General features: G+C 45.0%; 2 protein-coding genes across 7 annotated transcripts in view; one reads left to right on the top strand and one right to left on the bottom strand.

The window, feature by feature from the left end:
- The first annotated feature begins 1928 nt into the window (after positions 1 to 1928).
- LOC138201121 (cohesin subunit SA-2) lies at positions 1929 to 18521 on the top strand. Of its 2 annotated transcripts, XM_069154303.1 has the most exons (32): positions 1929 to 2048; positions 2492 to 2590; positions 2672 to 2759; positions 3551 to 3715; positions 4170 to 4266; positions 4390 to 4466; positions 4544 to 4615; positions 5346 to 5550; positions 5639 to 5790; positions 5889 to 5962; positions 6051 to 6174; positions 6291 to 6389; positions 6719 to 6798; positions 6887 to 6994; positions 7076 to 7196; positions 7333 to 7450; positions 8062 to 8165; positions 8290 to 8382; positions 8475 to 8561; positions 9216 to 9416; positions 9704 to 9780; positions 10779 to 10866; positions 11022 to 11102; positions 11857 to 11949; positions 12062 to 12236; positions 14546 to 14682; positions 16008 to 16109; positions 16196 to 16347; positions 16470 to 16598; positions 16716 to 16906; positions 17003 to 17078; positions 17171 to 18521. In XM_069154303.1, exons 2-32 carry the CDS (start codon positions 2541 to 2543, stop codon positions 17304 to 17306), a joined length of 3552 nt encoding a protein of 1183 aa, XP_069010404.1. In that variant the 5' UTR covers positions 1929 to 2048; positions 2492 to 2540; the 3' UTR covers positions 17307 to 18521. The 2 variants fall into 2 exon arrangements, with proteins under 2 accessions (XP_069010404.1, XP_069010405.1); XM_069154304.1 differs by lacking the exon at positions 17171 to 18521 and having other exon boundaries at positions 16732 to 16906.
- The window catches only part of ppp2r3b (protein phosphatase 2, regulatory subunit B'', beta), a 20011-nt gene continuing 17432 nt past the window's right edge, over positions 18380 to 20958 (bottom strand). For all 5 annotated transcript variants that reach the window (XM_069154305.1, XM_069154307.1, XM_069154306.1 and 2 more), the window contains one exon: positions 18380 to 19836. In XM_069154305.1, the coding sequence (XP_069010406.1) occupies positions 19704 to 19836 (133 nt within the window). In that variant the 3' untranslated portion in view covers positions 18380 to 19703. The remainder of the gene's footprint in view (positions 19837 to 20958) is intronic.

Below are 20958 nucleotides of genomic sequence, written 5' to 3'. Positions count from 1 at the left end.
CCTGCTCCAACATATCTGCAGTGCGCTCTCTAGCACTGCTGACTGACACACTAATGTTGGACTTTCCTAAACATTCACTGTGTGGCAATTTGGGGTAATTTAATGCTTTATATTGTTGTTGTTTACAAAGCATTAAGTGCTTTAACAAATTCTTACACTGATGATTGTAAATGAAATTGCCTAGTGGTGCAACACCTAATTTTCTGGCATTCGTTGGTATAAAGTCTCACTGCCATATCAATGTGTTCACACTGGCGCACCACGTAGATCTAAATCTACTCAATTATGGAGATAACGCATTTGTGATTCCGGCTTTCTGGAAGAAAAAAAAAACAAAACAAAGGAAATAAAGTTCTTAATTTAAAAAGGAAACTTGTAAAAGTCTGTTTGACACTCTCAGCCCTGGACTGGAACTGGGACAGATAAAGACGTTTGTGGCCTGATGCAAAACGAGTTCCAAGTCTTGACATTTGCTGTGTGCTAACCTGATTAACCACAAATATTTTTTGGGAATATGCACCGTAAAAGTATTACCACAGGTATCATCTATTCTGGTCATCATCACAGGTATCATCTTAAAACTCTCTCTGCAGCGCCCTCTGGTGTGTGGATGCTCGGGCCTACAGTTTGTGAAACAAGTTGCTCAATAACAAAAACGGTATCATACAAAGCATGCAGGTCGCAAAATTATTAGCAACAGATAAATACAATTATTATTTTTGAAGTGCTTGGGTCTTTTTGACTTTTAATTATGAACAGTTCCTTCCAGCCCCGTTAATGACAGCTGTATGCATCAGGTCTATTAGATGTAATTCAAAGGCACAGTTCATTTTTCTGTTGATCGGTGGACGCTGTCCCTGTCAAATAAATGCACTCACGATCCCAACATTTTCTAACATAATTGTGTATTTAATGTCTTGTAGTTTCATGCATTTAAATAATTATTTGCACAGTGGCCCTGAGGGGAACAACAGAACAACGATTCACAAAGCACAACAACTTCTCAGAAAAAAACAAAACAATATTTGTCAAAAACAAAACAATATTACATTAAAAAAACAACAAAAAAAAAAAAAACTCCACAAAAACACAAAAATGTTTTGGGTTTCTTCCAGTCACAAAAAAAAAAAAAAAAAAAAAAAAAAAAAGTTTTTTCCTCGTATTATTGTGTTTTGTTAACAGTTGTTTCGTTTTCGTGAAATGTCGTTGACCGTAAATTTATGATTATTAAATGGTAAAAGCATTTTCTTCTTTCTTTCGTGATGTCCACACAAGAAGTTACAAAAGCATTAAATCAAGGAAATAACAGGCAGGAAGTGTCCCCAAAAAGTTGCTGCAGACAGAGATTGGTGTAGGGTCAGTATTACAAAGTAAAACCGTCATCCTGTCAGCTCATCTTGTTCTATTGTGGTGGATATCCCATTATTTCAAACCTGTCTCTAATATTCAGCCCAGTCGTCGCCTATATTTCTGCCTCAGATGAATAAATGGCTCCCTCTGCTGTTTAATTCCTGCAAAAACGTTAAAGGATAAAATGCCATGACAGCTCCCTCCTGAATGAACAACTGCTGGAGTGGTTAATTAAAATACACAGGAGGCTCATTGGGGGACTGGTCAGCGGGATATTTACCACTATTACAACAGCAGGAACAATAATACACGCTGTATTGTTGTTTATTAATGGTGTACTAACGTAAAGCCTTCATATGACTCACCGACTCAAAGCGCATCACATGTTCCTACCAGCAGATGTTTACAGAGCCTCTGTGGGACGGACAAAACCAAACCGGACGCCGCCTGTCTGTCACAGCCGCCGAGGGGCGAGACTTAAGCTGTGAGTGACGTTTCAAAACACCCAATCACGTCATTTCATTTTGGCTCGGTGGCCAATCGGGAGGGGTTAGGCTGTCCGGCAACTTGACTGTGAGAGTTGGCGCAAAGAAGGAGGCTATCCGTGGAAATATTAGAGTTCTATTAGTCTGACAGGCTTCGGACACAAAACCCGCACATCCATGAACGTCCCGGGAGGATGCAGCTTTGTGAAGACGGTAAGTTTGAAAAGTTCAAGAGCTACCTGTGTGTTTGTTTACTTGTCAGCTTAAAAAAAAACAACCTTTTTTTTTTTTCCTTTTATCTGTGGTTACAAAATTGCATACTGTCAATCAAGTGATTAACGGTACTCCCCCCCGCCCCCCCAAAAAAGGTTACTCATATATTAGTTTCTGTAAAAAAAATATAAATTAGTGGTCCGCTCAGCAAGCCAAGCATCCACGGTGCCGAAGTGTCCTTGAGCAACCGTTGCCAGCTCCTCCCAGGGGATCCTGCAAAAAGAATAACTCACCCGAGGATCACACCCGAGACCTCCTTCTCACCAGAGACAGGCTCATTATGAAGCAACGATATTTATAAATACAGCAACTTCGCGTGTCTGTGGAGATGCAGGGTTCGTGTTGATAAAGTACACATCATCAGTCACACACTATGTTTGCAGATGCAGAGACACGCACCTGAGCTCGGTGTGAAGATCTGAGCGGGAGGACATGATACCAGAGCCCGCAGCTGCAGCTGCATCCAGGTCATCAGAGCAGAAGTAAGACAGTCGCGTCATCAAACGTGTTGTCCTGGAATTCATTCAAATGTGATTTAAAATGTCATGCGTTTGACCTCCCAGTGAGAAGTCTCACGATGAGCCGACCTCGTCGGGACCTGTCAATCACTCGGAGGATGACTCGGGGAATGAGAATCGACATAAGAGTGTGGTAGGTGTAGTTCACTGGTGCTAAAACTTTACAAACGAAGCAGCAGAAGTACTTTGCCAGGGTGAATGTGCATGTTAATTCAAGTCCACATGATGCAAACGCCTGTGATGTAGTTCTTTACCAGAATTTGTCTTTTTCACAGAAGAAATTTTAACTGAACGCACTGAACGTTGCTGATAATCTGGCGACGTCCTGTTTTCAAGGTTTTGTGTATGTTCTTTGGAGCAGAAATGATTTGTCAGTTGATTGACAGAAAGTTCACCTGAGCCTGTTTCACTAACTGATCAATCATCACAGTCATTTTGAAACACTTTCAGCCTCTCAGATGTGAAGAGGAGCTGCTGTTCTTCATCATTTGACTGAATATGTTTTGGTTTATGACTGTTTATTGGATAAAACAGAAGATTTGAAGATGCCATATTGGACTCTGGAAATTATAAGTCATTTTTTCACAAAATAATCAGCTGATTAATAAAAATGCAGACCTAGATATGTTCATAGTTATCAACATTGTATATTTTCTTATTGAGAAAGCTCAAATGTCTGTTAATCCTTCATAATAAATTAAAAAAAAGAGACAACCTGTGTTGAAAGCTTCTTCACTGAGTGTTACTGAAGTGTGATGAAGCTCTTTAGCGTCCAGGTGGAGGAGCGACGCGTCAGGTGTAGATCACCGAGTCTCCTCGTTCAGAAACACAACACTGATAGAAACTCCCCGGGATGTGAAAGCAAGTCATTTCAAGCGTCTTGTTTTTCCCTTTTCTGATCGATCGCACTTTCAAACCCGGCAGAGACGAAGGAGACGAGCGCGCAAGGGCTCCGAGAACGTCAAGTGCAAACGTGCCAAAGCCGGCTGCAGCAGCGTGGGCCGAGCGAGAGGCGGCCACGGCAAACAGAAGCATGTGGAGGTCGTCACCCTGTTCGAGGTCATCACCATGGGCAGGAGTGCCATGCAGGTGCGATAGAGAACCCAATGTTGACAGACGTCCGGTTTGATAACATGTCTAAACGATGGACTTCCTTCCCCGTGATCGATCGGTCTCTAGGTCGTCTTTATTTTTTATAAACATAAAAAAAAATAACCTTTTTATCGGAAAAAAAAAAAAAAAAAAAAACTCCTGACAAATGTTCTCTGTTAAATTACACCAATCTATGATGATAAAAAAAACAAAAAAACAACAACAACAACAACACTTGATCGGCCTGTTGGTATGTTTACATGCATGTTATTGTTGTTAACAGTTTCACTCAAGTTATTCATCCGAGTAGATGCCGGCACACATTTACAACAGGCTACAAACGTCCCATATTCTCAGTGGAAACACAGCTGAGGATCGTAGCTGCTATAAAATGCTCTTCCTATCCAACGTAAACACACACACACTCAGGCTGTTTGTGATGCCCGAGCAGGCGGTGATGGACGACTGGATCGAGGCGTACGTGGCCGACCGAGACTCCTCTCTCCTCGACCTCATCAGCTTCTTCATCCAGTGCTCCGGCTGCAAAGGCAAGCGGACACGCAGACAAGCCTGCCAGCAAACACACGCACACACACACACACACACACACACACACACGCACGCAGAATGCACAGACCTGGGCTGATGTCCCCCCCCATTGGTTTTTCCAGGTGTGGTCACAGCAGAGATGTGTCACAGCAAAGAGGACAGCGATGTGCTGAGTAAGATGGTGGAGGAGCTGGATGAGGTACGAGGATTGTGTTTACATGTGAAGCATCTTCTGGCGGTTTGTGGAACAGATCTGTGTGATCGTGTGCGTTTCAGGTCGCTGGTCTGCAGTATAAGAAGTTTCTGGCTTTTCCGTGGATCCTCACAGTCACATGGCCCATGGATACGGTCAGTACCTGCTGACCGCACCTTCTCCTCTGCTTTATTGTATTTCACGTCTTCCGGCGATGGGAAGGCTCTTTTTCATTTTTCCTGTCTTTTTATCAATGATAAACATGTCAGTCGCAGCCTCCACTGTTTCTAAACTAACAGTAAAATGGCTCAAAATATAAGTACAAGACAACATGGAGGAGGAGTGATGATGCTTTCTGCTGTTATGTGTTCTGTTCAGTTTCTCAGTGCAGGTATTTCTATGCAGGGCAGCTTCCCTGAACAGGAATCCTGTTTAGCAGGAAGACACATCACACTGAGTCTTACATATCAGTCTCAGCTACTTTCGTTTTCACATTTAACTCACAAGTCTGAGTCACTGAGTCACTGAGCAGCTCATTTGAATCTCAGGCTGCACAATATATCAATGACGGGATATGAGACTGGATATGTGTTCCCAGCGGCGCACTTACAAACTAACACTTCTTATTTTAATGCACTAAAAAGAAATATCAACGATGGTTTAAAAAAAAAAAAAAAAAAATCCTTCCTGATTATTACTTCTGTTCACACAAAAGATTTATTCTTACAAATTCAGTTCACAAATTTGTTAAAATCTGTGTTAATGAGAACTTCACTTTTGCCAAGATTGTGATGAAACAGCAGGATTGTTGCACAGGTGCGTCTTGGACTGATCACGATAAAAGACGCTCTTTCTCCGTCTCTTTTTCCTCTCTCTTCGCTGCAGGACAGCGCCGAGTATCCTCTGGTGCAGCCCGGACCGTACGGCCGCTGGTTTCACTCGGAGTTCTGTGACTTTGTGTCGGTGCTGGTGTGCCAGTGTCAGCACGGCGTCATCTTCGACGGCTACCTGATGAACACGCTCATCTCGCTGCTCACCGAGCTGTCAAACTCGTACGTGCGAGCATTCAGACACACCTGCACGCTGGCAGGTAAGAGATGACCGGCACCGACACGCGCACGGATACGTCCATGGTTTGAATGCACTAACCCGTGCTCCGGCTTTCGATGTGTGATCAGCGGTGAAGCTGCTGAGCGCTCTGGTGGGCGTCGCCCTCAGCCTGAGCGTGGGGATCGAGAACAGCCAGAAACTCTACGAGGTGCAGAAGAGGAAGACGATGAGACAGAAGAGCACACAGCAGCAGGAGAGGATCCACAAGAAGACCTCGGAGGTAAGTTTTCATCGTCGCCTGGCGCGTCGTGCCCGGCGAGGGAAGGAACACTTCACCGACCGTGTGGCTTATGTTTGCCTTTCCTGACTCTCCCCAAGCTGCAGGAGAAGCGAGCGGAAGTAGAGAGCATGATGGACGTCATCTTCAAAGGAGTCTTTCTCAAGAGATATCGGTACAGAATTTCTCACGTTTTCAGCTCATCTTTGAATCCCTTATCGCGGAGTCTTTTGATTCAGCGTGGAGTTTGTGTGTCTGTGCAGCGACGTGCTTCCAGAAATTCGCTCCCTCTGTATGGAGGAGTTGGGTTTGTGGATGAAGCTCTACAGTTCGGCATTCCTCAACGACAGTTACCTCAAATACGTGGGCTGGATGATGCACGACAAGGTTAATAAACAGTCACGCGACACAACACAAAAAATAACACCAAAAAAAAAAAAGGTTTGTTTGACTGCCGGGCGTTGTGATGAAACTCATGATCGGAGCTACTTTTCACCTTTCAGATCCCAGATGTGCGTCTCAAGTGTGTGTTATGTCTGCAGGGTCTGTACGCAGATCCTCTCCTCGTGCCTAAACTTGACCTGTTCATCAGCCGCTTCAAGGTAATCCAGCCTTGAATCTAAACTGAACTGGCTGAAGCCATGGACTGTGTATAAAGATGGAAGTAGTGTCCGGGTCTGAAGTGCCTTAAAGTTGCAATACCACTGAGGGCCACCGGGAGCTGCATCCAAACAACCTCTGGCTCCAAATACACTCCCATTCAAAAAGTGTCAACTTCTCTCGTAGAAGTCCAAAAAAAATAATTCCGAAAGTCATCCTGATGTCTTTAAATTAAAATAAGAAATGGACGTCGCCAATTCTGCTTAACGATGCCCGACTCCGCTTTACTTCTGGCTCATCCACACGTGGTCAAAGGTCATTTGTGTTGCAGGACCGGATGATTTCCATGACGCTGGATAAAGACAACGAGGTGGCGGTGCAGACCATGAAACTACTGCTGCTCATCTCGAAGTGAGTCCGTTTTGTAGCCTCAGTCGGTTTCTGATCTTCTTTATTTTCCGCTGTTCTTTGCGTCATCAAACTCCTTCTCTCTCCTCAGAACATCCGACGACGTGCTCTCTCCGGACGACTACAAGCAGCTCCTCCAGTTTGTTTACTCCTCACAGCGCCCTCTTGCGGCCACCGCAGGGGAGCTGCTCTTCTCGAGGTGCAGAGACCGCCGTCACTTAAAGGGACAAACAAACCGTTAATTTGTGTTTTTAATGGATTATTGTTTTGTCTCTGCCAGGCTTCTCAACGCTGGAGCTCCTGCATCCGACACTCAGGACGGAGCGACCGAAGAGGAGGCTCATAAACGGCAAACATTTGCCAGGCTGAAGGCCCTGCTGCGGTTCTACCGGGAGTCAGAGGTGAGACCGGTTCAATTGGGGAAGAAAACGGCGAGTTTTAGCCGAGAAAACATCCGGATTTCCGTGCTTGTTGTCAACGGACTTACGTTAACATCGTGGTGGTCGCGCTAACGTGTCCGTCTGCGCACACTTCCAGCTGCACAAGCATGTGGTGTACCTGGTGGACAGTCTGTGGGACTGTGGTGGAGCTCTGCTGAAGGACTGGCCCACGCTCACAGCCGCGCTGCTGCAGGACGCGTCGTCACGCAGCTCCGGTGAGAGGACGCGTGTGGTTGGGTGTTCGGGGTTTTTATTGCCGTGTGGTGAAATGTGCTTTAAAATTTCAAGTCCACCAACGGATTTGTTTGACGAGCTGTTTTTGTTGACATGAATTTAGAAAGTTTCTCAAATGTTATTACACGAATGTGAGGAATTGTTTTGAGATCTGGTGCTTTTTGATGACTATTATCCAGAGTGGCAGCTGTTATTCTCGCCTACTGCTTGAAAACATCAGTATATCGCTGCGTGACTCGGCATGTAACTGGATTTTAGTTTCGGGTTTCCTCTCCATTAAAATTAAAAAAGCACCTTTAGCCCTGTTTTACATTTTTGTTATATTTTAATTCAAATTTAATCTCAATTTATTAAAAGAAACGTGAGGCTTGGTCCGTCTTCGGTTTAGAAAATTTCTGCATGTGGAAGTTTTGTCTGTCAAAAAGCCTATTTCAGATATTAGTGTGTTTCTTTGTTCATTGAAAGCATTTTGTGGGATTTGTGTGAAATACATTTTAAAATAACTTCTGGGGGAAATGATGTCACGTGCATAAAGTCTTTATTGTCTTCTAAAAGTGTGTGTGTGTGTGTGTGTGTGTGTGTGTGTGTATAGGTTTCACACTTTCAGAACAAGCAGTGCTTGTGGAGATCCTGGTGGCGTCGGCTCGTCAGGCCTCGGAGGGGCCGGCGCTGGCAGGGAGGAGCGGGGCGAAGAAGGTCAGTGAGAGACGCATCCACACACATGATTTACTGATAACTCACTTTCAATAAGATGTGACGGAGGTCTTTCAACACGCAGCTACTCAGTCATATTTGTCTTGATGTTTTTTTTATATTCCAGGTGATGAGCGCCAGAGAAAAAAAAATTCAGTCTGATGATTGTTTCAAGCTCACTGAGCATCTCCTCACGGTGCTTCCTAAGTTACTGTCCAAGGTATTTATTCCACACATCACGGTTCGTGTATAATAATGTATGATGGAAGTCTGTTGGATTGTGTTCGTGTTATTCGATGGTGTTTGTGGCAGTTTTCAGGTCGCGGTGACATCGTCGCCTCGCTGATCAAGATTCCTCAGTTCTTTCTCTCGGAGCGTCCGCAGGCTGAAAACACGCAGGTCTGCGCCGCTGCCTTTCACTTCACATAAACTACGTCATGAAAATTAAAAATACAAAAATGAATATGGCGTGTTAAGACTGTGGTGTTGCGCCAAAGTGTTGAAGCTATGAAATCCTAAACATTTAAACTGAGAAATTAGCGCTGAAACTCTATTGATAAGAGTACTTAAATGGATTATAGATGTATTATGAAAATAAAGATAACAATGGCAAAATGAATGATGAAATTACACTACAGAGAAAAGTATCCCAACCTCTCTAAGCAGAGCAGGTATTTGATGTATTTACTTAACATGCAATGATTAATCAAGGACCAGAATTGCCATTCATTTTATGTTGATCAACTCACTGAATAAATAGCTGGTTTTCTCTGCACTGTTGAATATTGTAGATTTTCTTCTATTAAATTTAACTTACTCTGATATCAAATGTACAGAGCAAAGTATCCAAACCTCTCGAACTAACAATTATTTTGTTGTTTAATTGTTGATTTATCTATTTTTTTGGTTTCGTCAGACTGTAAATCCTGCAGTCTATAAAACAAATACCAAATGTGACGTCACTAAATTGTATATTTTACGCCCGAGTCGTTGTTTGCTATCGGGATCACGCGAGTGAAATGAGTCGGCGTTGCTCTCGTGTGATTTCTCCAGGCGGTGTCCAGCCTGATGGAGGCGATGGGAGCAGTTTTGGACCTCCACTCGGGCCTCGCTGTTCTGGAGGCAGCGGCCCGCACATACCTCAGTCTGTGTGGGGAGGAGACGGTCTGGTGCTCCGCTGCCCGAGCGGCCAGAGACTCTGTGGTCCGGCGCTGGATGGACCAACTGACGGCGCTGCTGGGGGACTCACTCAAGGTGAGCGGCGCTGCTAAACTGTGGGACCAAAGATATGTGGACGTGTGGGTGTTTTGAACTTATATTGTATTTTTGTTTTTATGTCTGCCAGAGAGAATCAGATACTTCTGATTTTGTTTTTGTTTTTGTTTTTTCTTGTTAAAATCTGGGCTCAGTTCACCTCTTCAGGCTTCATATCCTTCACATGAAACTTTAGAAAAGTAAAATCACTTTCTGGGAACCACTGATTAAATAGTAAATCGATGAATAAAGAAGATAACGTATTAGTTCCTACCTCTCGTTTGTAGGACGACAGTTTTTCTGCCGATGAGGAGAAAATAAGAGAAATCGTCACCACACTGAAGAAACTCCGATATTTCCACAAGTAAGAACCTGACAGTTGTTTACAAAGAAGTGTGAGTGTGCAGTATTTTACCCCCGATGTGTGTTTATGTACGTGTGTGTTTATGTACGTGTGCGTTAATGTACGTGTGCGTTTATGTACGTGTGCGTTAATGTACGTGTGCGTTTATGTACGTGTGCGTTTATGTACGTGTGCGTTAATGTACGTGTGCATTTATGTACGTGTGCGTTTATGTACATGTGTGTGTTTATGTACGTGTGCGTTTATGTACGTGTGCGATAATGTACATGTGTGTGTTTATGTACGTGTGTGTTTATGTACGTGTGTGTGTTTATGTACATGTGTGTTTATGTACGTGTGTGTTTATGTACGTGTGCGTTTATGTACGTGTGCGATAATGTACATGTGTGTGTTTATGTACGTGTGTGTTTATGTACGTGTGTGTGTTTATGTACATGTGTGTTTATGTACGTGTGTGTTTATGTACGTGTGTGTTTATGTACGTGTGTGTTAATGTACGTGTGCGTTTATGTACGTGTGTGTTAATGTACATGTGTGTTAATGTACGTGTGTGTTTATGTACGTGTGTGTGTTTATGTACATGTGTGTTTATGTACATGTGTGTTAATGTACATGTGTGTTAATGTATGTGTGTGTTTATGTACGTGTGTGTTTATGTACGTGTGTGTTAATGTACGTGTGCGTTTATGTACGTGTGCGTTAATGTACGTGTGCGTTAATGTACGTGTGCGTTTATGTATGTGTGCGTTTATGTACATGTGTGTGTTTATGTACGTGTGCGTTTATGTACGTGTGCGATAATGTACATGTGTGTGTTTATGTACGTGTGTGTTTATGTACGTGTGTGTTTATGTACGTGTGTGTGTTTATGTACATGTGTGTTAATGTACGTGTGTGTTTATGTACGTGTGTGTTAATGTATGTGTGTGTTTATGTACATGTGCGTTAATGTACGTGTGCGTTAATGTACGTGTGTGTTTATGTCTGTTTCGTGGCAGCTGTCACGACCTCGCTCAGTGGAGTCTGTTTGAGCTGCTGTCTCCGCTCCTGTCAGTGGAGAGCAGCCAGGGAGGAGCGCCGCCGGAGGTACCGTCACCGCACCGCACCGTCACCATCTTATCACCGCACCGTCACTGCACCGTCACCATCTTATCACCGCACCGTCACCGAAAAAGAGTTGCCACTTGTCTTTTCATCACACGTCCCGAGTGTTTCTGTCTGATCTCCCTGTTTGTCTGCAGGTGCTGCTGGAGGTTCTGCAGTGTTTGAGTTACTTCCTGCTCTGGTCTCTCAACACGAGCAGTGAAACTCTGACCTGCAGAGTGAGTTCCATCTGTTTTATTCTCTACGTCGACATAAAACATTTCTTTGGTCACTTTTATTTATTTATTTTTTTGTTCCTAACACAAATGTCACTTTTACGGATTGAGTGAGGGATCGTTGCTACATCACTGGTCGACCAAATGCTGTCTTCCTGTATACGTTTCAAATTTAAACAATTGTTTGGTTTTGACCGATTCTTGTTTGCATGAAAATATCACGTGAAACAAGAGAAATATTTTTGAAACGGTGTCCCCAAAGTTACAGAAATCTTTAAATGCGGTGAAAACTACTTGGATTAAAAGAAAAGTATCTCATTTCGAACAAATATGAATGTCATTTGTAAGTGTTTTTAAAAAATAATGAAACGTCTTGTTTTTGGTCTGTTTCGTAGCTGCAACTGACGAATTCTCATTTTGTCATTGATTTGACTGCATTAAGGATCAAGCTGGTCTCGGACCACAGTACTGCAGTAGTGGAATATTCCTAATCTTTTAAAAGTCTTAACTCCCAATGATAACAACTACTTCCAGTTTCTCTGATGTGACATGATGTGGGGTTTTCTGACTGTTAGTTGGACGAGACGCTTCGAAGTGGACTTTAAAATGTCACCAAATGGATGATACAGAGGACAAAGAGAGAATGTAATATGTGTAGAAATCGCACGTAGCAGAGAGGACAGTAGTTTTGCTGATTTTCAAAGTTGACGTCTTTGCAGATCTGAAGCTTCACGGTTCGTCCCTCTGTGTGTTTTAGGAGAAGGCCGTCGCCCAGAGGCTGCAGCTGTGTCTCTTCTGTGAGAGGAGTCATCGCTGTCTCTCCCATGACGACCACGGTGTGAGGCAACAGGTGCGACAGGAAGCGCCAGCTCCTTACTCCGCCTCCTCCTCCTCCTTCCTTCCTTCTTCTTCTTCTGGGCTTTTTTTTTTTTTTAAACTTCCTCTCGTTTCCACCTCTTCAGGCCTTTCTGGGAGTGTGTGACGTCCTGACGGCTCACTCCTACCAGCTGCACGTGTGGGACCCCACCTCCTTTGGTCCGCTGCTCTACACGCCGAGTCCCAAACTGCAGAGGGCGCTGTTGACCTTCGCATGCGTGCACGTCTTCGTCGGCTCGGACTGCGACAGCCAGAGCAAGGGTGAGACCTCTGCACTGTTTACGTTCACATTTTCTTCACTTCGACCTTCATGCAGATCTTACATAGATCTACAGGGAGTCCAAAACTCTCCCTTCATTCAACATTTTTTAAAATTTTTTTTTTTTTTTTTATCAAAGTTGTTCCTCCTTCTGGATGTTTGAGCTGGTGAATGTGCACATAGACTGAACACCTGTTTTCACAATCATCTGCTCCCTGCGTTCGTCGTAAATCTCAGTTTAAGATGTGGAAATATGAGCGTGATTATTGGACATCACAAGTTATTTCAGGAGGTTAAACCAAAGTCAAGCCAGCGTGCAAACTTACACACACACACACACACACACAGAGAAAGCGGACTCCTTAGTAGTTTTCTGGAAGGCAGAAGTATCGTAATTCAACTTTTTCATTGAAAAACATTAAAAAAAAACCCACAAATTATTATCTCAAGCAAAATATTTATACAGGTATGATATTTTTACGATATTATGTTGTTGAGGATAATTCTTTTTAAAATGTTCTTTTATTTTCGTGGCTTTTTTTTTTTTTTTTAGCCATTATCTGACAGAGGAGAGGCGTCAGGAAGTGAGGAGCAAGAAGGAAAATCACACGGCAGCAACAAATGACATGATTGGATTGTTGATATTTGTGCATAAAAGCATCGGCAGCGTCTTTCTGCTGGTCGAGGCTGGTTTACGTTTAGCCAGGTTTCCTCCGAAGGCTTGCGAGGATTCACGGGTTACGAAAGAACAGAAAACTAATTCCTGATGCTCAAATCTATTTCTAATCCCTACTTTTGTTTCGCGAAGTCAGTGAGTAATTTGACGTCTTTGGGCCTCGAACATTCAGTTAAATGAAACCATCTGAGGCGTCCGGAGGGAAACGTCTGTTCGGTGGAACGGCTCAGCAACTCACAGACATCTGAAACATGACAAGGGGGCCCCGAGACGTGGCTCTTTTTTTTTTTTTTTTAAAGGGCACCGAAGGCCGAAATATGTGGGAACTATTTTTTATCAGTACATTGCGTTGTAAGGGTTGTCTTTTTTTTGTTTGTTCTTTTTTTTCTTCATGATAAATTTTCACCAGGAAAAAGTAACCGCAGCTGTTAAATAAACGCAGCAGAGTAAAAGAGGAATACTTCCCTCTGACCCGGTGCAGAGTAGAAGTATAAAGTAGCATCAACTGCAAGGTAAGATCACCTAAAAAAAAAAATTGGAGTCGGATACTTTCCAGCACTGTGAACATTCGTGGCCGGAGTCGACACGGTCGCGCAGTAGATGGCACTCTCACTCTGCCGCTGCTCTGACCGAAGCGCCGATCGGCTGCAGCAGCTCGCCGGGATATAAACATGCAGATATTAAATGCGCGGCCACACATTTGGCTTAATAAGTCGCTGCAGGGCCGCCTGCTGACTGTAAATGGGGTCTGGTTTCCAGCCTGACCTGACAATTGACCCTCAATTACAAAGAAAGCCCCGATAATACCCTCCGACTGCAACAGGCTTCACTAATTTGTATGAAAGGATGTTAGACTTTGTTATGCAAAGTGATGCCGCTTGTAAATTGACGACGGCAGTCCGCCGCCGTCTGTTTTCAAATGAGGGAAACAGGATTGACATGTTGGAAATATACGTGCGGGTGTTTCGCCCTGTGAAGTCCTGCGGGTTGAACTTTTGAATTCATTTTTAAGCTCACTGTAACCAAAACATTTCATTATCTTTACAATAGCTTCTACTTTCTGAGACATATTGCATCCAGATATGGGATAGTTCAGCGAAGTCAATAACTGTCCTGGTGGGAATCTCTTAAATGTTCAAGCAAATACAATACAGGATTATTGGTTTTTGAACATGTAATAAAAAGCTATTGTTTTATTGGATTTGCCTGGTAACGATTTTCTTATATAGACAGTGTTTTCTATTAGCTGCTGGATCAGAGATCACTCGGAGGGCAAGGGCACTGAGTTAAATCATAAAATCAGGGCAATCTCTTTCCGTGAGAAAATTCCATTAACTCTGGCTCACCTCCGAGCCTATTTTATTAGCCTTGTGAAAGATTGAAGCCACATGGTGTCACAACCATAACTCCAGTCTTATGTTATCTTTGATTTCCACCTGCTAAAGCCATTGTCCTGAAACTAACTAAACCACTCTTTCCTGCCTCCGCTTTGTTCTTTGCTTTCTGTTATATGATTTCTCATGATTAATAACTCTTCGTACTTCGCCCCGCTTCCCCCCCCCCCCCTCCGCTTTTCTCTCGCTCCCCACCACTTCACGTCCAATCACACGCTTCGACTGCGTCTGGCTCCATCAGTCAGTGAAAGCTCTGAAGTGGAGAGGCTGGAGGACCTTCACAGGAGAAGAAATCTGCTCGCGGCCTTCTGCAAACTGGTAGTACACGGGGTGCTGGAGATGAGCATGGCGGCGGAGGTCTTCATGTACTACACGAAGGTAAAGGGGTCACTCCTCAAAGGGAGAGTTTCACATCCGTAGGAAGACGGCCATTTGCTTTCCTGCAGAGAGTTCAGCGAGACGGTGATGAAGAGCGTTCTCGCGTGTGGTCGGTTGTTATGAAGTTTCAGCCGGCGGCCTGATAAAATCCGGTTGACTTTCTCTGTTTGAAAGGGTCAACCTGCCGCCCGGGTTGCCATGTTGTTCACCCCTCGCCCATCTGCAGCCTGGGACTTAAAGGTCCCATATTTCACACTTTTTTTTGGTGTTTTTTTTTTTTTAAATTTGCAGTCTTGATGTCCATAAGAGGATATTTAGTTTTAGATACCAAAAAACATCTCAATATAGTCATCGTCACATCCCCTCTCTTAAACTTCTCTCTGAAGTGCTGCTACGGAGCACGATATCAACGACCCTCTCGTCTGATTGGCTGACTCTGTTCTGATTGACAACACAGCTGGGCCATTTTTTTCGGTCTCGTAGTTTGCCAGCTCAGCGACAGAGTGACTGCTCTGTATTTTCGTCCACATAAAAGGTTGGAAAGTGGAGCGCGCTTTGGGCGAACATATGGCATGTGACATCACAAACTCACTGTGACATCACAAACTCACGGAAATCCAAATGTTACAGTTGCTGAACCTCGGGCTGTGTGCATTTCTCCGTGGACGGACTGTTGCCACTTTCAGTACCGGTTTAATTTAGTAAATCTTAGCACGGGAGCAAAAACAAAAACTAGGAAGGTTGTGTTATTTTTTTTCTTTTTTCTTGAGCTCCATCAAGGCGGCACATAACTCCCTGTAGAACCACAAAATGTCAAACACTTATTAAATAAGATATGACGGAGAGTTTTAGAGGTGTTTTATTACCTTTGAACAGAACCGGGCTAACCGTTTCCCTCGGTTTTTGGTCTTTGTGCTAAGCTAAGCTAATTGGCTCGAACTACCCCGTTTGTACCGCTCACCTTTTCATGCGAGTCACAGCGCTGAGCGTGCAGTTTACCACCCCCAAAAAATAAGACTTTTTAAATCATTTGGATAAAAAATAACATCAGTCTACTTCTGTGCAACAAAAAAAAAAATAAAGTTTCAAGTTTTTCTAACTGTTCTTTGCTCGTGTCTTACAAAAACACTGAAGACATCATTTCTGGCTACTTAAGATAAAAAATAAAATAAAATCGAGATCCACTTTCTTCACTGCCTTCAGTGTGGCAGTTAATGCTTTTACATGACTAACTCGGTGCTAGAAAGCAAATACGTGTCCCTTTTAACGCTGCTGTTCGTGCATTAAGAGATCTGCGTTTTACTTCCCTCCCTTTTTGTCCTCAGTATTACAACGACTTCGGCGACATCATCAAGGAGACGATGTACAGGACCCGGCAGATAGATAAGCTGGAGAGCGCTCGCACGCTGACGCTCTGTTTGCAGCAGGTATCGGTCGGTCCGCGCACATCTGGGGAAGTTAAAGCCTCAGACCGAAAGCTGCTGATGTGGCTTTTTTCCTCTGCCCTCCACAGCTGTTCACGCGACTGAAGCGGGAGCAGGGGAGCGGCGGCCGAGCTCACCCCGGAGTCCAGACCTTCACCAGCATCAAGGAGCTGGCCCGGCGATTCGCCCTCACCTTCGGCGACCCCGTCAAGTTTCGCGAGTGTGTCGTCGTGATCCACAGGTCAGCGCAGTGAGAGGAAGGGGGGGAGGGGGAGGGGAGGGAACGACGAGCCTCGTCTCTCGTGGCTTTTACGTTTGTGTCCGGTCGTCTGTCTGAAGTCTACGTGTGTTAACGCGTTTTAGGAACGGGATAGAGTTTGTGTTCCAGGAGTTTACTCAGACCCCGGGGACGGCTCCACCGCCGTACCTCTCCTACCTGACCATCCTCAGCGAGTTCTCCAGCAAGCTGCTCAAACCAGACAAGAAGACGGTGTAAGCGCTGCCAGAAACACGCAGTTATGTCAACTTTAAAGAAAAGTTGACATAACTCATCCCTAAAAAGTGTGTTCGCGCGTGTGTGTGTGTGTGTGTGTGTGTGTGCGCGCGCAGGTTCTCGTACCTGCAGAAGCACGTTGCTGAGCACGTTACGGAGCTCAGGGAGGAGCGCTGGCAGCCCCTCGTCTACTACCGCGCGTCTCTGCTGGCTGCAGCCGAAGGGGAGGACGCCGTTTCCTACGCGAGCTCGGACAGGAAGCTCCACCTGAACACTCGCTCTCCCTTCTCCAAGCAGAAACTCGAAGGTACGTCCCGACACGACTCGGCCCAGCACAGTTTTTTTTTTTGGTCCTCGTTGTGGCCGAGCGCCGGCTTCATCGACGTGTGCACCTTCTCTGTAGGAAGCAAGTCTCCCTGTCCGGTCAGCGCCGTCGAGTCCAAAGTCGGTAAAGTTCCCAGACCGAGCTTCGGTCCCAGGTGAGGCTCGGGAGCGCTTTCGCTCTTTATTTATTTTACAGGCACGTCGCAAAGTAAATGCTCTTTTTCCTCTCACTCGTCTTCCTCTTCAGCGATCCGGAGAGAACAGCTGATCCGGATCCTTTCTCGGTCCCTGCGGATCCGCCGGCCAAAAGACTGAACACCGAGGGATCGGTCCTCAGCGGCGGCAACGAGCCCGACGACGGCACCGTGGACGTCGAACTGTAAGTACGAGGCGGTCGGGGGACAGTCGGTGCGTCTGTCTGGAGGACAAGACCTCGCTGGACACCACGGACTCTTTAAGGTTTCCTTATTATATGAACGATGAGTTTCGCACACGTAGCACACTTACAGGAGACTCGTCCTTATCGGACGCTTCCGGGAGACACTTGACCCTCTGTCTGGACAACGGCCTGCTGTATTCACACACGGGATCCATCGGACGCGACACCCGCTCGGTATCGGGGGAGCTGGCGGGGGTAAAGTCTCCGTCTAATGTCCGGTCCAACGGACGTCTTGACTTCTCACAAACAGCCCCTCCGGGTAACGTCGAGACAAGTTCAGGATAACAGTGCATGTGCTTTCTGTGTTTTCGCACCTTGTAACCAGTCGTCGTCTCCGTCCGGATGTCCGGGTGTCCAATTTTGATACGATCTGTTAAACACGCAGTACGTTACGTTTTCCAGAGGATGCGAGTGGCGACGTTCAGCCATGCAAAGACCAAAACCAACAATCGATCATTGAGGTTAGCCGCGTATTCGAAGTAGGACGTATTTACCTCTTCTGTGGAAATAGATCAAAGATACAATAATGAGCTGCACTGTCGCAGTGCGTATGGTATTTATTTGCGCGCACACACACACACACACACACACACACACACACACACGCTACAGTTTTGAGTCAGTCTGTTGCCAAAAATGCAAACCAGTGCACTAATAAATGTGGATTCACGTGCAGATGAACATTTGTACTACTTCCTACTTCGTTAGTAACTTTCGGTAAAAACTACAGAGCTCAGCTGTGTCGGTAAACGGCTGAAAGAAGTCATAGCTCTGTGATGTGTTTTTAAGGATTCAGCAGATATCCTTTGGTGAAAATGTTGGTTTTAGTCTTTTCATGTGCTGAATACTTCTGACCAAAACCAGCATTTTTCTGGTATTATTATTATTATTACTATTATTATTCAGACCATTTGTATCGGTGGTTATAAATGTATTTTTTACATAGAGCTTTACTGTAAACTGTACTTGAATGTTACAAAGTGACACTAAATAAGTCCTGTTTTAGTTTTATTTCTGGGTCACAGTCGTGTCCAGGTTCGGTCTGGAGTCTTCCTGGAGGCTCATTTGAGAATTATGCTTTATTTTCCTACCTGCCACTTTAACACTACTTGTATTTAAGTTAATTTAAATAAAAAATAAAATAAAAAAAAAAACACAAGCATATATACCATCGTTTTTTTTTTTTTTTTTTTACACCACGTAAGCTTCTATAAATAGCATCACACCTCGTTCCACTTAATACCCACAGATACGTTCTACGACAAACAGCATCACCAACAAAGTGCTTTTTTTTCCCTTTTTTTTTTTTACTCTCTATTATTATGATTTTCAGCTGACTTGACATCTGGAGTACAAAAATTGAACCGTGAACTTCACATTAAACTCCACAGCCCGTTTTCTTTGCTTTTCCATTAACCAAGGCTTTATTATTAATTTAAAGAAAAGCGCAGCAGTTTAAAATGGTTCCTTGTTGCTCCGTCAAAGTACACTCAGTTTAAGTACTTTGTAACATAGAAAACATGTCTAAAACACATCCAAATCATTTACAACACGGCAAGCACAAAATAAATATTTACAGTCATTCATAAATTCATCTCTAATAACTTACAACCCATCCCACACTTATATTGAAGTCGTAATGAATATGGACCTGTACAACGGACGCTGTGTGGCCGTCTGAACCGTGTGTGTGTGTGTGTGTGTGTGTGTGTGTGTGTGTGTGTGTGTGTGTGCAGAAGGCTCAGCGGTGGCTTGTTTGGCAATTACAGTAACTTCGGACTCTTTCGACAAACCATGAGAGAGTTTACAGCCGATAGGAAAGCCTTCGTTGTGATCACTGGAATGTAACGTCAGCCAACGAGTTCGATTGCGTGGATCGATCCGACGCGGTTTCTGTCCAAACGTGTTTTCCGGGAGCTCCAGCGTGCGGCAAACGTGATCCGGCTCGTGTGGAGGTGATTTACCGACTAACACCGACGTTCGGATGAAACCAAAGAAAAAGTCGACCCACGAACATTATTGATGCAAAAGATTTACATGCAGAAAACAGCCGGTTGGGGGTGGGGGGTGGAGGAGGTGGGGTGGGGGAGGGGGGGGATGTGTGACATCGTGACGTCAGCTGTGGTGAAATCTGAGAGTGTGAAAAATATGAGAAAATGTGGTTGGAGCTGCTTTCTGCCGACACGTGCATTCCTCCAGCTGTCCATCCCGACGGTCTCCTCTGATGTGAAGCGAGTCGGGTCCCTCGAGTCCCTCGGGTCCCTCGGGTCCCTCGACCTCTAACGCGGCCGTCTTGGCCTGCGTTCCCGGGAGGTGCTCGGCGGGCTCGCGAGAAAACGCATCATTCGAAGTCTTCTTCGTACTCGTATTCGTCCAGGTTGCAGTGCGGACTGGGGATCTGGAAGAAGTGTCTCTTGGTCAGACCCAGCTCGCCGGAGATGTGCTGCCCCAACGGGCTCAGAGGATTCTCGTACCTGGACGGACACACGGAGGAGAGGGAGACGTCAAGACAGGAAACGGTCACCCGTCAACACTGAAACAGCTCGTCTTGGCTGTTTTCGTTCCTCCCGTTCATGTCGGTCACGAATCTGCTTTCAGCGTGAGCGATGTGAAATCCACAGAACTCGTTCCTTAGAATTATTTTTTTTTTTTTAAATTTTTATTTAAAAGAAGCTAATGCATCAAAACAGTGCCGCTGCAACTCGGCGACGAAACTGTCGATGGAAATTTAGCACTACAAACAGTAACTTTGGAAAAAAACAAAGACCCATCTGATGAAGCCTCTTACTGCCATTAGAATAGATTCATACACTGAATGAAGGCTTTTTAGATTCGGTCCTAATAACGGGAGGGGATTTTGTCCCAGCCGGCGAGACTTCACGATTACAGCGAGCAAAAAGTCTCTCAGTGGACATCAGGTCACTGATGTTGACAACAGTGTCTGATATTCTCATTCGTACCCGGACACGGAGACAGTTGGGGAAATACGCACTTTCTTCTTGCCGAGAGTTCGATGAGTTGAGAGAGAGAGAATGTCCCAATTAGCCCCCACCCCCCCCCCCCCCCCCCCCAAAAAAAATAGTGGAACTTCTTCATCAGACAGAGGATCTTTGTGTGACCGGAAAGGACACGGGATCACCACGTGAAGGCGTGAACAGCGGTGGGACAGGAGCGGAGGTATTCTTAACTACCGTTTGGTTTATAAACAGACGCACACACGACGACAGCTGGCGACCGATCAACAGGATGCTCAGATTGGTGACGGGCGGGGTAGAAGCGAGGGGTGGGTTTAGGACTGGACCCGGTCAGAGAGGAGGAAGAGGAGGAAGAGGAGGAAGGACACACACGCACACACACCCCGAGTGTCTTACCTGCTCTGGTGAGCAGCCCGTCTTTAGAAGTCGGTGGTGTTCCTAAAACCGCGACACAACACGCCTGTCAACGACCTCTTTTATCTCTGACTCGCTCTCAGATGGGGGGGGGGGGGGGGGGCTCTGCTGCCGGACACGATGCTCTCAGCGTCTCCAATCAACAAGACATCGGCTCATCTAAACATACTTTATAAACTCTCTTATCTAAGTGTAATATCGGCCGCG

Source organism: Embiotoca jacksoni, unplaced genomic scaffold (genome assembly GCF_022577435.1).
Source record: "Embiotoca jacksoni isolate LCO1_2020_lvr unplaced genomic scaffold, fEmbJac1.0.p SCAF_2, whole genome shotgun sequence".
In the NCBI taxonomy this organism is placed as follows: Eukaryota; Metazoa; Chordata; class Actinopteri; family Embiotocidae; genus Embiotoca; species Embiotoca jacksoni.
The sequence above is the reverse complement of the archived record's forward strand: the minus strand, read 5'-3'. Positions and strand labels throughout refer to the sequence as shown.

Excerpts from the sequence above, each read along its gene's own strand:
- LOC138201121 (XM_069154303.1), top strand. The coding sequence starts at position 2,541 with ATGATACCAGAGCCCGCAGCTGCAGCTGCATCCAGGTCATCAGAGCAG. Across the intron at positions 2,760-3,550 it reads AGAATCGACATAAGAGTGTG|AGACGAAGGAGACGAGCGCG; the intron begins GTAGGTGTAGTT and ends CAAACCCGGCAG. Across the intron at positions 11,103-11,856 it reads GTGAAACTCTGACCTGCAGA|GAGAAGGCCGTCGCCCAGAG; the intron begins GTGAGTTCCATC and ends TGTGTGTTTTAG.